Source organism: Sesamum indicum, linkage group LG4, assembly GCF_000512975.1.
Source record: "Sesamum indicum cultivar Zhongzhi No. 13 linkage group LG4, S_indicum_v1.0, whole genome shotgun sequence".
Taxonomy (NCBI): domain Eukaryota; kingdom Viridiplantae; phylum Streptophyta; class Magnoliopsida; order Lamiales; family Pedaliaceae; genus Sesamum; species Sesamum indicum.
Window position 1 is genome coordinate 7,333,635 of NC_026148.1, and position 12,849 is coordinate 7,346,483.

Genomic DNA, 12,849 nt, shown 5'->3' on the forward strand with positions numbered 1-12,849 from the left:
CAAGACATGCCCTAAGAATTTTTATCCTCTTCCTCAAATCGACCAACTGGTAGACTCCACATCTGGATGTGGATACTTAAGCATGATGGACGCATCACAAGGGTACCACCAAATAATGCTAGCTCCAGAAGACATCAAAAGGGTCAGCTTTATTACATCTGCTAGAACCTTTTGTTACGTGGCCATGCCATTTGGCTTAAAGAACGTCGGAGCCACCTACCAACGCTTGCTAGATAAAATATTCCATCCTCAACTTGGAAGAAGCGTAGAAGTGTATGTAAACGACATGCTTGTGAAGAACAAGGAAACCTAGCATCATGTGGCGAACTTGGAAGAAACATTTGTTGTCTTAATAAAATACCGGTTGAAACTCAACACTAGAAAGTACGCATTTGGAGTGAAAGGAGGGCGCTTCCTGGGATTCATGGTTACCTAAAGAGGGATTAAAGCCAACCCCCTCCAGATTAAAGCCATCCTAGACATGAAGGTACCCTCCAACATCAACGAAGTACAAAGGCTAAGATGGAGGGTGGCGGCACTAATCCGGTTCATCTCTAAATCAGCGGAAAAAAACATGCCCTTATTTAGAGTTCTCTAGAAGGCGAAAGATTTTAATTGGGATAACTCCTGCCTACAAGCTTTTAAGGGACTCAAGCAATATCTAGCAAGGCTCCTCTACTGGTGAAGCCTTCTCGAGGGGACACTCTTTATCTTTACCTATAGACCACCCCTTAAGCAATCAACTCCATTTTGATTCGTGAAGAAAAGGGGAAACAAATGCCGATCTATTACGTTAGCAATGTCTTTAATGGAGTAGAAGGACGATATACTCTTATAGGAAAGATGGCCCTCGCATTGGCCACCACTAGTAGAAGGTTATGTCCATACTTCCTCTCGCATCCCATTGGAATGAAAACCAACCTACCTCTAAAACAAACGTTTGGCAAGCCAGACACCTCAGGATGATTGATGAAGTGGGCAGAAGAATTAAGTGAGTACGATATCTCTTATCTACCCAAACTACCATCAAAGCCCAAGTCCTAGCCGATTTCATCTCTGAGAAGGCAGGAACATCTAAAGGAGGCACCCCTTAAGCCGAAAAATGGTTGTTGCATGTAGACGGATCAGCCACCATCCAAGGTAGTGGTGCAGGCATAATCCTCACCTCACCTCAAGGAGAAGACTTGTAGTTCGCTATTAAATTTGGATGCAATGCCTCCAACAATGAGGTTGAATATGGAGGCACTCATGACAGGGCCAAGATGGCGCATGATGTGGGAGCTAGACATATGATAGCTTATTCGAACTCCCAGTTGATAGTGAAGCAAGTGGAAGGCTCTTACGAGGCCAAAGAGGAAAACATGATTCAATATCTAAAGCAGATAGCGGAGCTCAAAATGGGATTCGAAAGCTTTCAGGTTGTTCAAATTCCAAGAGAATAATACATCAAAGCCCATTGTCTCTCCAAATTAGCTAAAGCTCTAGAAGATTGTAGAATGAGGCATATCACCATACAATACCTCCCTCAACCAAGAGCCCCAATTTCTATACAAGCCATATCCTCCTCAGAGGATTGGAGGACCCCTATTATACGATGGTTGGAAGAGGGATGCATTCTAGACAATAGATGGGAGGCTACCAAGCTTAAAGTTCGAGCTACCCACTTTCTATTACAAGGAGGATCGTTTACAAAAAATACTTTACACATCCCCTGCTCTGATGTTTATCCCAATTAGAAGGAGTGCATATGGTAAAAGAAATACATAGTGGTTGTTGTGGATCACATGCGAGCACCTAGGTGCTTGCCAACAAGGCATTGCGGGCAGGATACTTCTGGCGTTCCATGAAACAAGATGCAAAGCAGCTGGTGATCAAATGCAAGAAATGTCAAAAGCATTCCTCCCTCATACATCAGCCTGCGGAACCCCTTAACACCATGCTATCACCTTGTCCTTTTGCACAGTGGGATAGACATTGTGGGACTATTCCCCTCAGCACCTGGTCAAAGAAAATTCCTACTAGTAGCTATTGATTACTTCACCAAATGGGTGGAAGTTGAGCCACTCGCCCACAGAGGTGATGAAATTCATATAGAAAAACATCATTCGCCGCTTTAGACTTCCTCGCGAAATAATCTCAGAAAATGGCAGATGATTCCAAGACCATAAAATACAAGACTGGTGCAAGGATCTGCGTATCAAGCAAAGATTTACATCAGTGGCACACCCCCAGGCCAATGGGCAAGTGGAGGCACCAACCGAATTCTTGATCAAGAACGTGTCGGTAGAAATTGGACATAGGAGTTAACCAATGTCCTTTGGGCATATTGCACAACTCCTCGAGGGTCCACAGGAGAACGACCCTTCACCATGGTGTACGGGACTGAGGCGATCATCCCAGCAGAGTTGGGAGTACCCTTCCACAGAATACTACATTTCTTTGAAAAAAATAATACGAAGTTGTTGAAAGAAAACTTGGACCTCATAGAAGAATTAAGGGAAAGAACCTTCATTCGTATCCAGAGATACAAGAATACCATGGTTAATGCTCATAACAGAGGAGTAAAGACACAGAGTCTTCAAGTAGGTGACTTTGTATTACGTAGAGTGGACACACTGAAACCAGCGGGAAAGCTAGACCCCACTTGGGAAGGACCCTTCAAGGTTACAGTAGTAATAGACGAGGGGCTTATAAGATTGAAGACTTTGAAGGACGTCCACTATCACAACCTTGGAACATTCACAGCCTCAAGAAGTATTACTTAAAGAAGGGTTCCTCTATCACCTGCAGGCATCCCTTAATAAGTCCTCCTGAAGGACTCCCTCTAAAAATATCCTACCGCAGGTCATCCCTCAATAAGTCCTCCTGAAGGATTCCTTTTAAAAATGTCCCCCCATAGGGCATCCTTCAATAAGTCCTCCTGAAGGACTCCCTCAAAAAATGTCCTCCCGTAGGGCAACCTCTAATAAGTCCTCCTGAAGGACCCCTTTTAAAGTTGTCCCCTCGAATTACACCCTCCAACGAGTCCTCTTGCAGGACTGCCTCCACCAAGTCCTTGTCTGCGGACGCCCCTCTAAAAAACGTATGATTAATTACATTTCTTAAAGCGAGGCATAAAAGTTGTGTAGGAGTAAGCCCTGCTAAAAAACTCATGCAGGCCTCCACCATTAAAGAGACCTCGGGGACTCCTAATTTAATCCCTTGTTTGCTTTATATTTCACTATCTCTTGTGCAAACATATATTTAAACTTAAACTGACCATTTTATCCTCTAAAAGTCAAACTCCGGCCAGATTTTTGCCAAAAAATTATCAAAGGGACCAAACCGAGATAAACATTAAAGTTTAATGAATGGTACTCCTCATTTATGCTTTCATGTTAAATTGTATATATTTTCAATTGTCTCGGTTGTGAGGGAGTCGTACTCCTTATTTATAGCTTCCAATATGTCTTTTGGAGTTAGTACTGACCGTTATAAATTTGGACTTTTTGAGAATTAATATAGAAGGGACGGAGATCCGAAAAGTTCCCTCCACCCTCGGGTAGTTTAAGAAAAAACTTAAGGAACCAAATATAGCATTTACCTTTAAAATAATCTATATCCAGTCAAGAGGGTGTAGCCATTAAATTTTTTGGGCGTTCAACACTTGAAATTGAATAAGAAATAAATATGCTCATGAACATTTTTGTGGCTAATAGAAAAATCAAAAAGGGCATAAAAAAAATCCAAGATTTTACCATTTTGATTTAATTTTTGATCCGCTATGAGCATTTTTCCTTCTCCGGACCCATGTTCACTTAGAGATCAATGTAGATCTCTTGAACGTATATCCACACCATACTTTGGAAACATAATCCTCAAAATCACTGCTGGGTCGATTGAGATCTCATAATAAAGATCTCATAATAAAAACTATTTATATTGGAAGAAATGAATCCAAAAATCACTATTGATTAGTGTTTTAGAATTTCCAAGTTATCTCTTAAAACTTGTTCAAGATGGAGACGTTAGCGAATAAGGGGTAGCCAATTTTAGGTGGAGTAAGAGAATAGAGAGAAAAAGTATTCTTCAAACTCTTGTATATTCTCTAAAGATAAGTTGAACTAAAAAATAAAATACACCTCATGTATAATTACTAGGGTGGCCGAGTGGAGCTCTCCAAGAGGCCCACTCAGCCTTTTACTCCTCCAAGGGATGAGTCCTCAACTTCTCCTTCACCTAGTCAATCTCAAATAGTGGCTAGGGCTTCATTACGCATGGATCGGGCTGATTTTAATTCACAATTGAATTAATACAAGCTCAACAAAGGTCCATCATACTTTTAAATTAATCTTATTAATTTTAAAGCCAACTAGTAATCCAACATATTTATTTAATCTAATTAAATAAACTGAGTATATTTTTATCAATTAATAAATCCCCTTAATTAATTGAATCAAGCTCAATATTGATTCTCATCCTGAACTATACAATTATGCTTACAACTCTGAACGCGTTTACTCCATTAATCAACATAAGAAACTCTTTCCTAGGGCTAACAGATGAGTCGAGCCGGCTCGCGAGCTTTCTTGTATTTTTTTATATATATTTTTATTTTTGAATTTTTTATATATTTAATTTTATATTTAATATTTGATCAATTTTATAATCAAAATTGACCACATATTATAATTATTAATCAATATTATATATTTTATTTTGGATAATAATAAATTATGATACTTTTATTTATAAATTAATCTTTATACAAAAATAAATTTAATCAACAACTTAGTAAATTGTAATAGTTTTTGTAATTAAAATTATTATTTAATATGACATATATAAACTTTATGTTATATTTTAATATATATTTGTATATATAAACTTTATGTTATATTTTAATATATATTTGTATTACGTTATACTTTTTTTAAATTGACAAGTAATACACTTATGGTTTTTTTTATCTATTTTTGAGTTTTATATTTATATCAGGATACATACGATGTATTATGCAATCTATTTTATTATTTATAAATTTATGTCAAAATTTAGTTCCTATGAATTAATCTAAAAATAATGATAATGATAATGATAATAATAGTGATGGTTGAACAATTTTAATTATTTTAATTGTTAGTTTATTATATATATAATGAGATTAAAAAATTTAATCAACAATTACGATATTTTAAAATTTGGGCACCCGATTCACACCAACTTTAAATATATATAAGACCGTGTCCATTAGATCATACCGGACCATTTGATTTAGAATCACATGGCCTGATTCTATCATACACCGACTTGAATAATTATTCTTATATTTCGAGTATGATATCTTGACATCCGTATATCTAATAAGTCTAAAACTTTATCAAGTGTATTTTTCTATAAGTTTGATCATATATAACGGTCGGATCTGAATTTTGATGGTCCGATTAACCCATGTTGTTCAACAATGTAAGATGATAGTTGCATCAATGTAATACTAACATTTATAAATATATAAATTAACTGCAGATTGTGAATATATATTAATCTCAACTATAAAATATTTTTATATATTTCAATTGCATTATTTTAGATAATTGATACTTTTCTATAACTTTAAACTGTTCAGTATGATTTTTTTTTGTACATTTTATTAATTATATTACTACTAAACTAATCAATAGTTTGTATTTATACAATTAATTAGAAGTTCATACTATATCTTGGTATATTTATAATATAGTATACATTATACAATCTATTTTATTACTTATAAATTTATGTAAAAAATTGGTGATTCCAATTATTTAATCTTTTAATAATAATAATATATTATGCATTATACAATCTATTTTATTAATTATAAATTTATGTAAAAAATTGGTGATTCTCATAATTTAATATAATAATAATAATAATAATAATAATAATAATAATAATAATAATAATAAAAACAAACAAAAAAAATAAAATAAAAAACCAACTTGAGCTCGAGCTTGAGCTCGACCATCCCTACTCTTTCCTATTCGATCAACTGATGTGGCCATATCTCAAGAAGCATAAACTCATCATATAGCACATGGGAAATCTCATTATCATTCAATGGCACGCGACAGATTTTGTCTTGGAACTCACCGTCCTCACTATATGTTTTGATTATATTGGACAATACTTATAATGACCAGGCCAAATATACAGTCATCTTTTGCTAGGCCCAAGGTACAACCATACATATATGCGATTGCAGTAGATCTTAAAGTTTAAGAACTAAGTTCCATACTATCAAAGTAAAAAATTGCTAGTCATACAGACTAACCTCATAGGCTCGCGAGCCAATTCAGTAAGCTTGACAATCCTTGTCAACCACCCACAAAGTTGCATAGACGTCTCACGTTTGTCCCCAATAAAACGTGACACTGATTTATTGAATGCAAATACCTATTGTGAGTCTTGATAGAACTCTTGTTATGTAGTCTCGAGATTTTCGACTTGAAACATTTCAGACCCAACTATCAGAAGTTGATTTTATAGTTGTCATCCAATGCGCAATGCAACTACATTCCCTATTCGATTGGTCTGTAGACTCTGTTGTGATATAAAGCAATTAAAGCATAATAATAGTGAGCACAATAAAAACATGGCCAATGACTTCTTATTTTATTCATTAATTTAATATGAAAAGAAATTACTTAAATAGATTACAAAAACATTCGTTTAATTAGTTTTTTTGGTGAACTAACATGTCCTAAATATCGACTCTAAAATCCGACCAATTTTGGTGCAAATAGTATACCTTACCTTGTTTCCAACAATCATAAAAAACAATTGCAATAACATATAACCCTGCATTTTTTAAAATAATTAGTAACAAGGCGTACTAATTATAACAGAATAAAAGCAATTAGTAAATATAAAAACAATACTCCGTATTTCTTACAATTTTAATATTGATATTTCATCTCTTTCTGAGTAAATTTTAATTATACTTTTTACATTAAAATATGATGGGCTTTATCATGACCCTTTTATTTATATGGAAAAATATTGTTAAACATATTATAATATTGTTTTATAACAAACTAGGGGAAAAGTATTATTTTAGTCCGTTAAGTATGCCTAATTTTAATTTTAGTCCGATAACTATGTTCATTTTTGTTTAGGTCCATTACGAAATTGATTACTTTTAGTCTTTTGGCTGATTTTCGAACAATTTTACCCCTATGCAACTTTTGAAAGACAGTTTTAGTCCATATGCACTCATAGGGGTAAAATTGTCCGAAAATCAGCAAAAAGACTAAAAAAAAGCAATTTCGTAAGTTACTGGACCTAAATAAAAATGAACATAGTTATCGAACTAAAATTAAAATTAGGCATATTTAACAGACTAAAATAATATTTTTTCCAAACTAGTGCAACTTTTCTTGGTTATATTTTAAATTTAATAAATTTCAATTCCATAAATTAAATTTATACTCCATACACAATCTGATATGGTATCCATTTTATATATTTTTTTTTTATCATTTATTCTTTTTACGATTTTCTTTCTCTTCCTACTCCTTGAGCACGCCCCCGTCTTTCTCTTCCCCTCTTTCTTCTTTTCTAACGATTTTCTTCAGGCACTTCACCGCCCACCCCCTCAAAACGAGAATCCCCCTCCCCAAGGCCGCCCGCCATCCGCCGTTTTCGCCGCCAGCAGCAAACCCGGATGCCCCAAGAGAGATAGTCCATGGTGTCTGGGCTATGAGTGGAGGAGCTGGAATAGGAGTATTTATTTCACAACCCAAATAGTGATGAGATGGGATGGAGTGAGATATTTTCACAAGCAAGCATAGGTTTCTGATTTCGAGGGGTCCCGATGTCAGAACTCTTATCATGTCTCTTTGGTTTTTATCTTGACATGTTAATACTCTTCTGCATGAGTTCTTAGACGTGGTAGATGGAGTGTTAGCTATGAAGTTGTCGGTGATATGTTTGGGGCTAGAATAGTTTCATTGTTTGAATTGAAATCACTAAAAGAAAAGGAGAAAAAGAAAGAATGTTCGAAGGATTGGTTAGACAGTTGATATTGGGATATCTGGGCCGATACATTAAAGACATCCAGAAGGAGCAACTCAAAATCACTCTTTGGAATGGTAGTTTTGTTTTCTTCTTATTTTAACGATAACTCTGAACCATTTTCTTTTGTATTTTTATGCAATTCCAACTATTTGAGGAATCATGGAAATATTGTGTCCACTATCAATATGCCAGCACTTGTTAGCTGATTACGGGACTGATATATTTTTCTTTCTCTTTGTTGTTTTTTTGTCGCAGAGGAAGTATTACTAGAAAATGTTGAGCTGATTCTTGAAGCCTTTGACTACCTCCGGCTGCCATTTGCATTCAGACAAGGTATAGAAATATATGTGGTTAAAGTACTAACAGCAGGACTTAGATGTTTTCCAATTTTAACGGGAAGTTTATGTTCTGCGCTTATTTTGCGATTAGTCTGAAAATTGAACTTCAATCATCTCTCTTACTTGCATGATTTCTTGATACCCTTTCTTGCATTTGGCCCATGTGATTCCACGTGAAAGGAACTTAGATCACTTGATCTGTTAGTTTGCTTATTTCTGCTTTAGAAAGTCTGTTGCTTCAATGGCTTGATGGAAATAAAAGTTGGACAAGCAACAGGCGATCTAAAGTAGGTGAGAAAATTGTTTTTGTGTATTCTTTGAGGTAAAGGCTTATTTTCATGTTATACTTTTATTTTCTTTTTGGGGCAGGCCGCGCTGGGGCTGGGGGGCTGAGGAATGGAAATTAACATTAGTATTTGGTTTTTATTGGACTTAAAGTTGCTCGGAAGTTCTATTTGCTATGGGGATGTGTGATTGAGTACAAAATACAGGAGGAACCTTAGGTCATTCAATATTATTTCATAAATTAGAGGGTTATGATTAAGTTCTTTTAGTGTCAATTGATTTTGAAGTCATAAGCTAAGGCCAGCATGGGTTTATGTATTGATATAATTGGTGACGCAGCCAACTTAACAAGTCATTCTAAATATTGATTTATGTCTGATTACCCAAGTATCTCGGAGTAGATGCAGTGCAAAATACGTCTGCTTGTATGCGCTGGTTTACTTAATCTGTCTACAATCATCTATAATGTTTGACTTCCTGGAACTATGAGAACTAAAGTGCATCTGATGCAGGGTAAGTATGGCAATATTTATGTACATTTCGCATTGGATGGTTTTGGGCCCCTGAATTTTAAGTACTAAAGGATTGAAATGCTGAATTCTAGGTGGAAAAATGTCAGGCTACATGTTCCGGATACTGGAAAAACAGTGCATAGTGTTGGGGCATAAGGATATAGAGAACCAACAAAAACCAGAATCTGTTACTGCTAATAAGTATCCATGATATGTTCCTAGGCAATATGGTGATAGGAAGGAATGTGCTTCTTACAGCAGTGGATTATAAAGTAGTAAAAAACTCATGATTAAAACATATTATTAGCATGCTAGAATTGGGGGAAAGATTAAATATCAAGGATGCAGAAGAAGAAAGAAAATGATTAAAGGAAAAGAACCTGGCGAAGAGGATCAAGTTGGTCCTTGTGAACATCTTGATGCACTATCTCCCGTCAACCCTTTGAGCAAAATGCAGGAGTACGTCAATAGAAACCTTCACAGGTTAAGAAAGTGTTGTTCAAGCATACAAAAAATTCTTAACAGGCCAAATCTCTTATTGGTCCCTTATTTTTACTTTTCTAAACACATTAGTCCCCCATCCTTAATGCACTGTAATAGACCTCCATTTCAAGTACTTCACTATGGTCTTTGACAATTAAATTCTAAAGAAATCTAAAGAAAGTAAATATGAATATTCCAGTAATGATGAGTAAAATTGGAAAAAATTTCCCTCTTCAATAATCTATGAATAATTAAAAATTCATGTATTTCAATAATTTACTACATTCTATAGCTAAACATAAAGCAAGAATGATAACGAGACAATTATTAATCATTTAGAAGCAAAATGAAAAATTAAAGATACTAAATCCATTTATCTCTAGGTACTAAAATGAAAAAAAAATACCAAATATGCTATAAAAAATTGCATGGGTCTCTATCAACAACACTTGAAGCATAGATTTACAGTCGTAAATTTGTTTTAATATAATAAAGATATAGGACTTATAAGTATATACTTATCATCCGAGGTGTTCGTTTCATTTAATTGAGGATTAAAGTTTTATTAGAAAAACTTAAATTCCAATTTAAAATTTCAAAATCTATATTATAATTTTTAGAAATTAAAATGCAAGTCAAATATATCCTTTAATGTACAATGCCTTCTGAATTTTAGCATTCAATATTAGTTACTAAATAATGGTTTTCTCATTAATATTGAGAAATAAAGATAGTAGAATATAGTAAAATAATAAAACCATCATATTCAAGTTTGATAATCAAATGCAAAAAATAAAAGCAACTTGCTAAAACAAAAACAATATATGTCAATCGAGATCCATAAATTCTTTTTGGTATATTTCGTATTTCTCATTTTAGTGTATAATAAAATAGATTTATTGTGTTTAAATTTTTTGAATGATTGATAGTTTTTTTTAGTAATTTTTTTTGTTTTTATTTAGCTATGGCAAACAACGTTGTTGAAGTATACCTGCTTTGTCAATTATTGGTAAATTATTGAAATGCATGATTTTTTCATACTCCTCATTAGTGGAATACTTGATACACTTTATTTAAATTTGGTTAAATTAGATGTATTTAAAGATGCGGGACCATTAAGATGCATTTGAGAGATAGCGGACTAAAGTGAGACAAAAAGGCGTTTGGTTTCGTTTCTTAGCTATCTCCAGAATGGACCAAAACACACCAATGTTTGCCCTCATACAAAAACACCTTTTCTTGGTGTTTTTATCTCTTTTGGCATAAATACATATACACACACACATATATATAAATATATATAAAAGAGACATGATTTGACAATGAACATTAACTTGTCCCCCAAAACACAACACTAAACATACAACAATTATATATATATTCAAATGGACAGTGATTTTTGTCTCCCAAAATACATCGAACATTCAACACTTATTTTAAATTATTTCAAATCATCTCTAAAAACAAATCTAAACATACACACTATCTTCAACACATAGTTATTTATCTTTGTTTTTCTCTCTCTATCTCCACAAAACACTCGGAAAATGAATCCAAACACTATGAAAATAAAATTGAGGGATTAATGAAGAAATTCGGCCTTCGTAGAATCAATGACTTGAACTTTGAGATGCAAACAAAAGAAGTGACAATTGAAAATTGTTGTAAATTTGACATACTGCAAGGATACTATCAATTCTTGAAACTTGCGGAACTCAATAATTAGGAGAAGAGTCCAAACTCATGAAAAGCAGCAATTATTCACTAGTTTCATCAATTTGGCAGCAAAGATCTTACGATGCGGAAAGTGCAAAGAATACTAAGTGTTGCCCGACGGGGTTCTTTTTCTAGGTCAATGATCAGATGTACCAGTTTGGCATAGTAAAAATGGTTGTGAGCAGTTGAGGAAACACCCAAAGCGTTATGGTTATTGGATTCTGTACCATGCCTTGGGCCAAATTTGTGGTGGCCTTCGAAGGTTGAGATGAGATGACTTCAACATTGGGGAAAATCAAGGAATATTTGGAGGGGACATGTGAATGATTTGGTTCGGTGAAAGTAATGGCATAATGGACAATGTGGGTAGAGTAGGTTAATGATCGACTATAAGATCTAATTAGGAAGATGCTAATATGTTGTATGAATTATTGGTTTGACAGATTCAAAGGTCTCCGAGATGATCTATACTACTGCCAGTTGACATGTAGCTATTTATGGGTTAAAAACTTAGATCATTGTGAATGATTTTTTGCTTGTCTTTTGCTCTTTTGAGGCAAACCTGGCCTACTCTTACCAATCTTTTTAATTGTTTTAGCTGGTTTCGTCATGAATTTATTTTATTTCTTGCTTACAAGATCTGTACTGTTGCTTTTCTAGGTCGTGTTGGGAAGTTGAGTATCAAAATTCCCTGGAAGAAACTTGGCTGGGACCCTCTCATAATCATTTTGGAGGATGTATTTATTTGTATCTCTCAGCGACATGATGAAGAGGTAATTCTGTTCCAAGATTGTCAACATGAAACTGTGATGGGGAGAATATATTTTGAAATACATGGTTGAATAACATGCGAGTATTATGCCAATGACCAAGTGACGTGGAATTTAGATCAATTTCTGTTTCGCCCCCGTTATTAGTTTACTACTTTACTCTTAGTGATGGAGAATAAATAATCCTTTATCATGTGAGTATTATGCTAATAACTGAGCGACGTTGAATTTAGATAAATTTCTATTTTGCCCCTCATTATTTTTCTACTTCACTCTTATTGATGGAGAGTAAATGATCCTTATCTTGTTCCCATATCTTTTAAATGATCAGATCCTATTTTATTTTTTTGGGCAGTGGTGCATGGATGCTGTTGAAAGAAGAGAGTTTGCGAGCAAAAAGGCCCAACTTGCTGCAGCAGAACTTGCAAAGTTATCGAGACGCGTATGTGGTGAGAATTTGATATCAAATATCTGGTGTCATTTCTGGTATTTGTTATTAGAATATCTTTATCTACTTGCTTGCACTGGAAGTCCACAGAGAATGGGAACTTTATACTGCTATATCAGATGTGCTTTTCTCATGAAATATTGTTGTCTACCACCACTATACCTGCCATCACCACTTTTTATCATCTTTGAATAATAAATGCTCACTACAAATAAAACACGAAATATAAAAAGGAAAAATATTTCTTCCGTCAGATTCTT

The 12,849-nt window shown here is 34.3% G+C and overlaps 1 protein-coding gene across 1 annotated transcript in view; it reads left to right on the forward strand.

The window, feature by feature from the left end:
* LOC105160162 overlaps positions 7,541 to 12,849 on the forward strand; it is a 55,382-nt gene continuing 50,073 nt past the window's right edge. The window contains exons 1-4 of the mRNA XM_011077428.2: positions 7,541 to 8,111; positions 8,293 to 8,370; positions 12,032 to 12,144; positions 12,497 to 12,590. Coding sequence (XP_011075730.1) covers positions 8,015 to 8,111; positions 8,293 to 8,370; positions 12,032 to 12,144; positions 12,497 to 12,590 — 382 coding nt within the window. The 5' untranslated portion in view covers positions 7,541 to 8,014. The remainder of the gene's footprint in view (positions 8,112 to 8,292; positions 8,371 to 12,031; positions 12,145 to 12,496; positions 12,591 to 12,849) is intronic.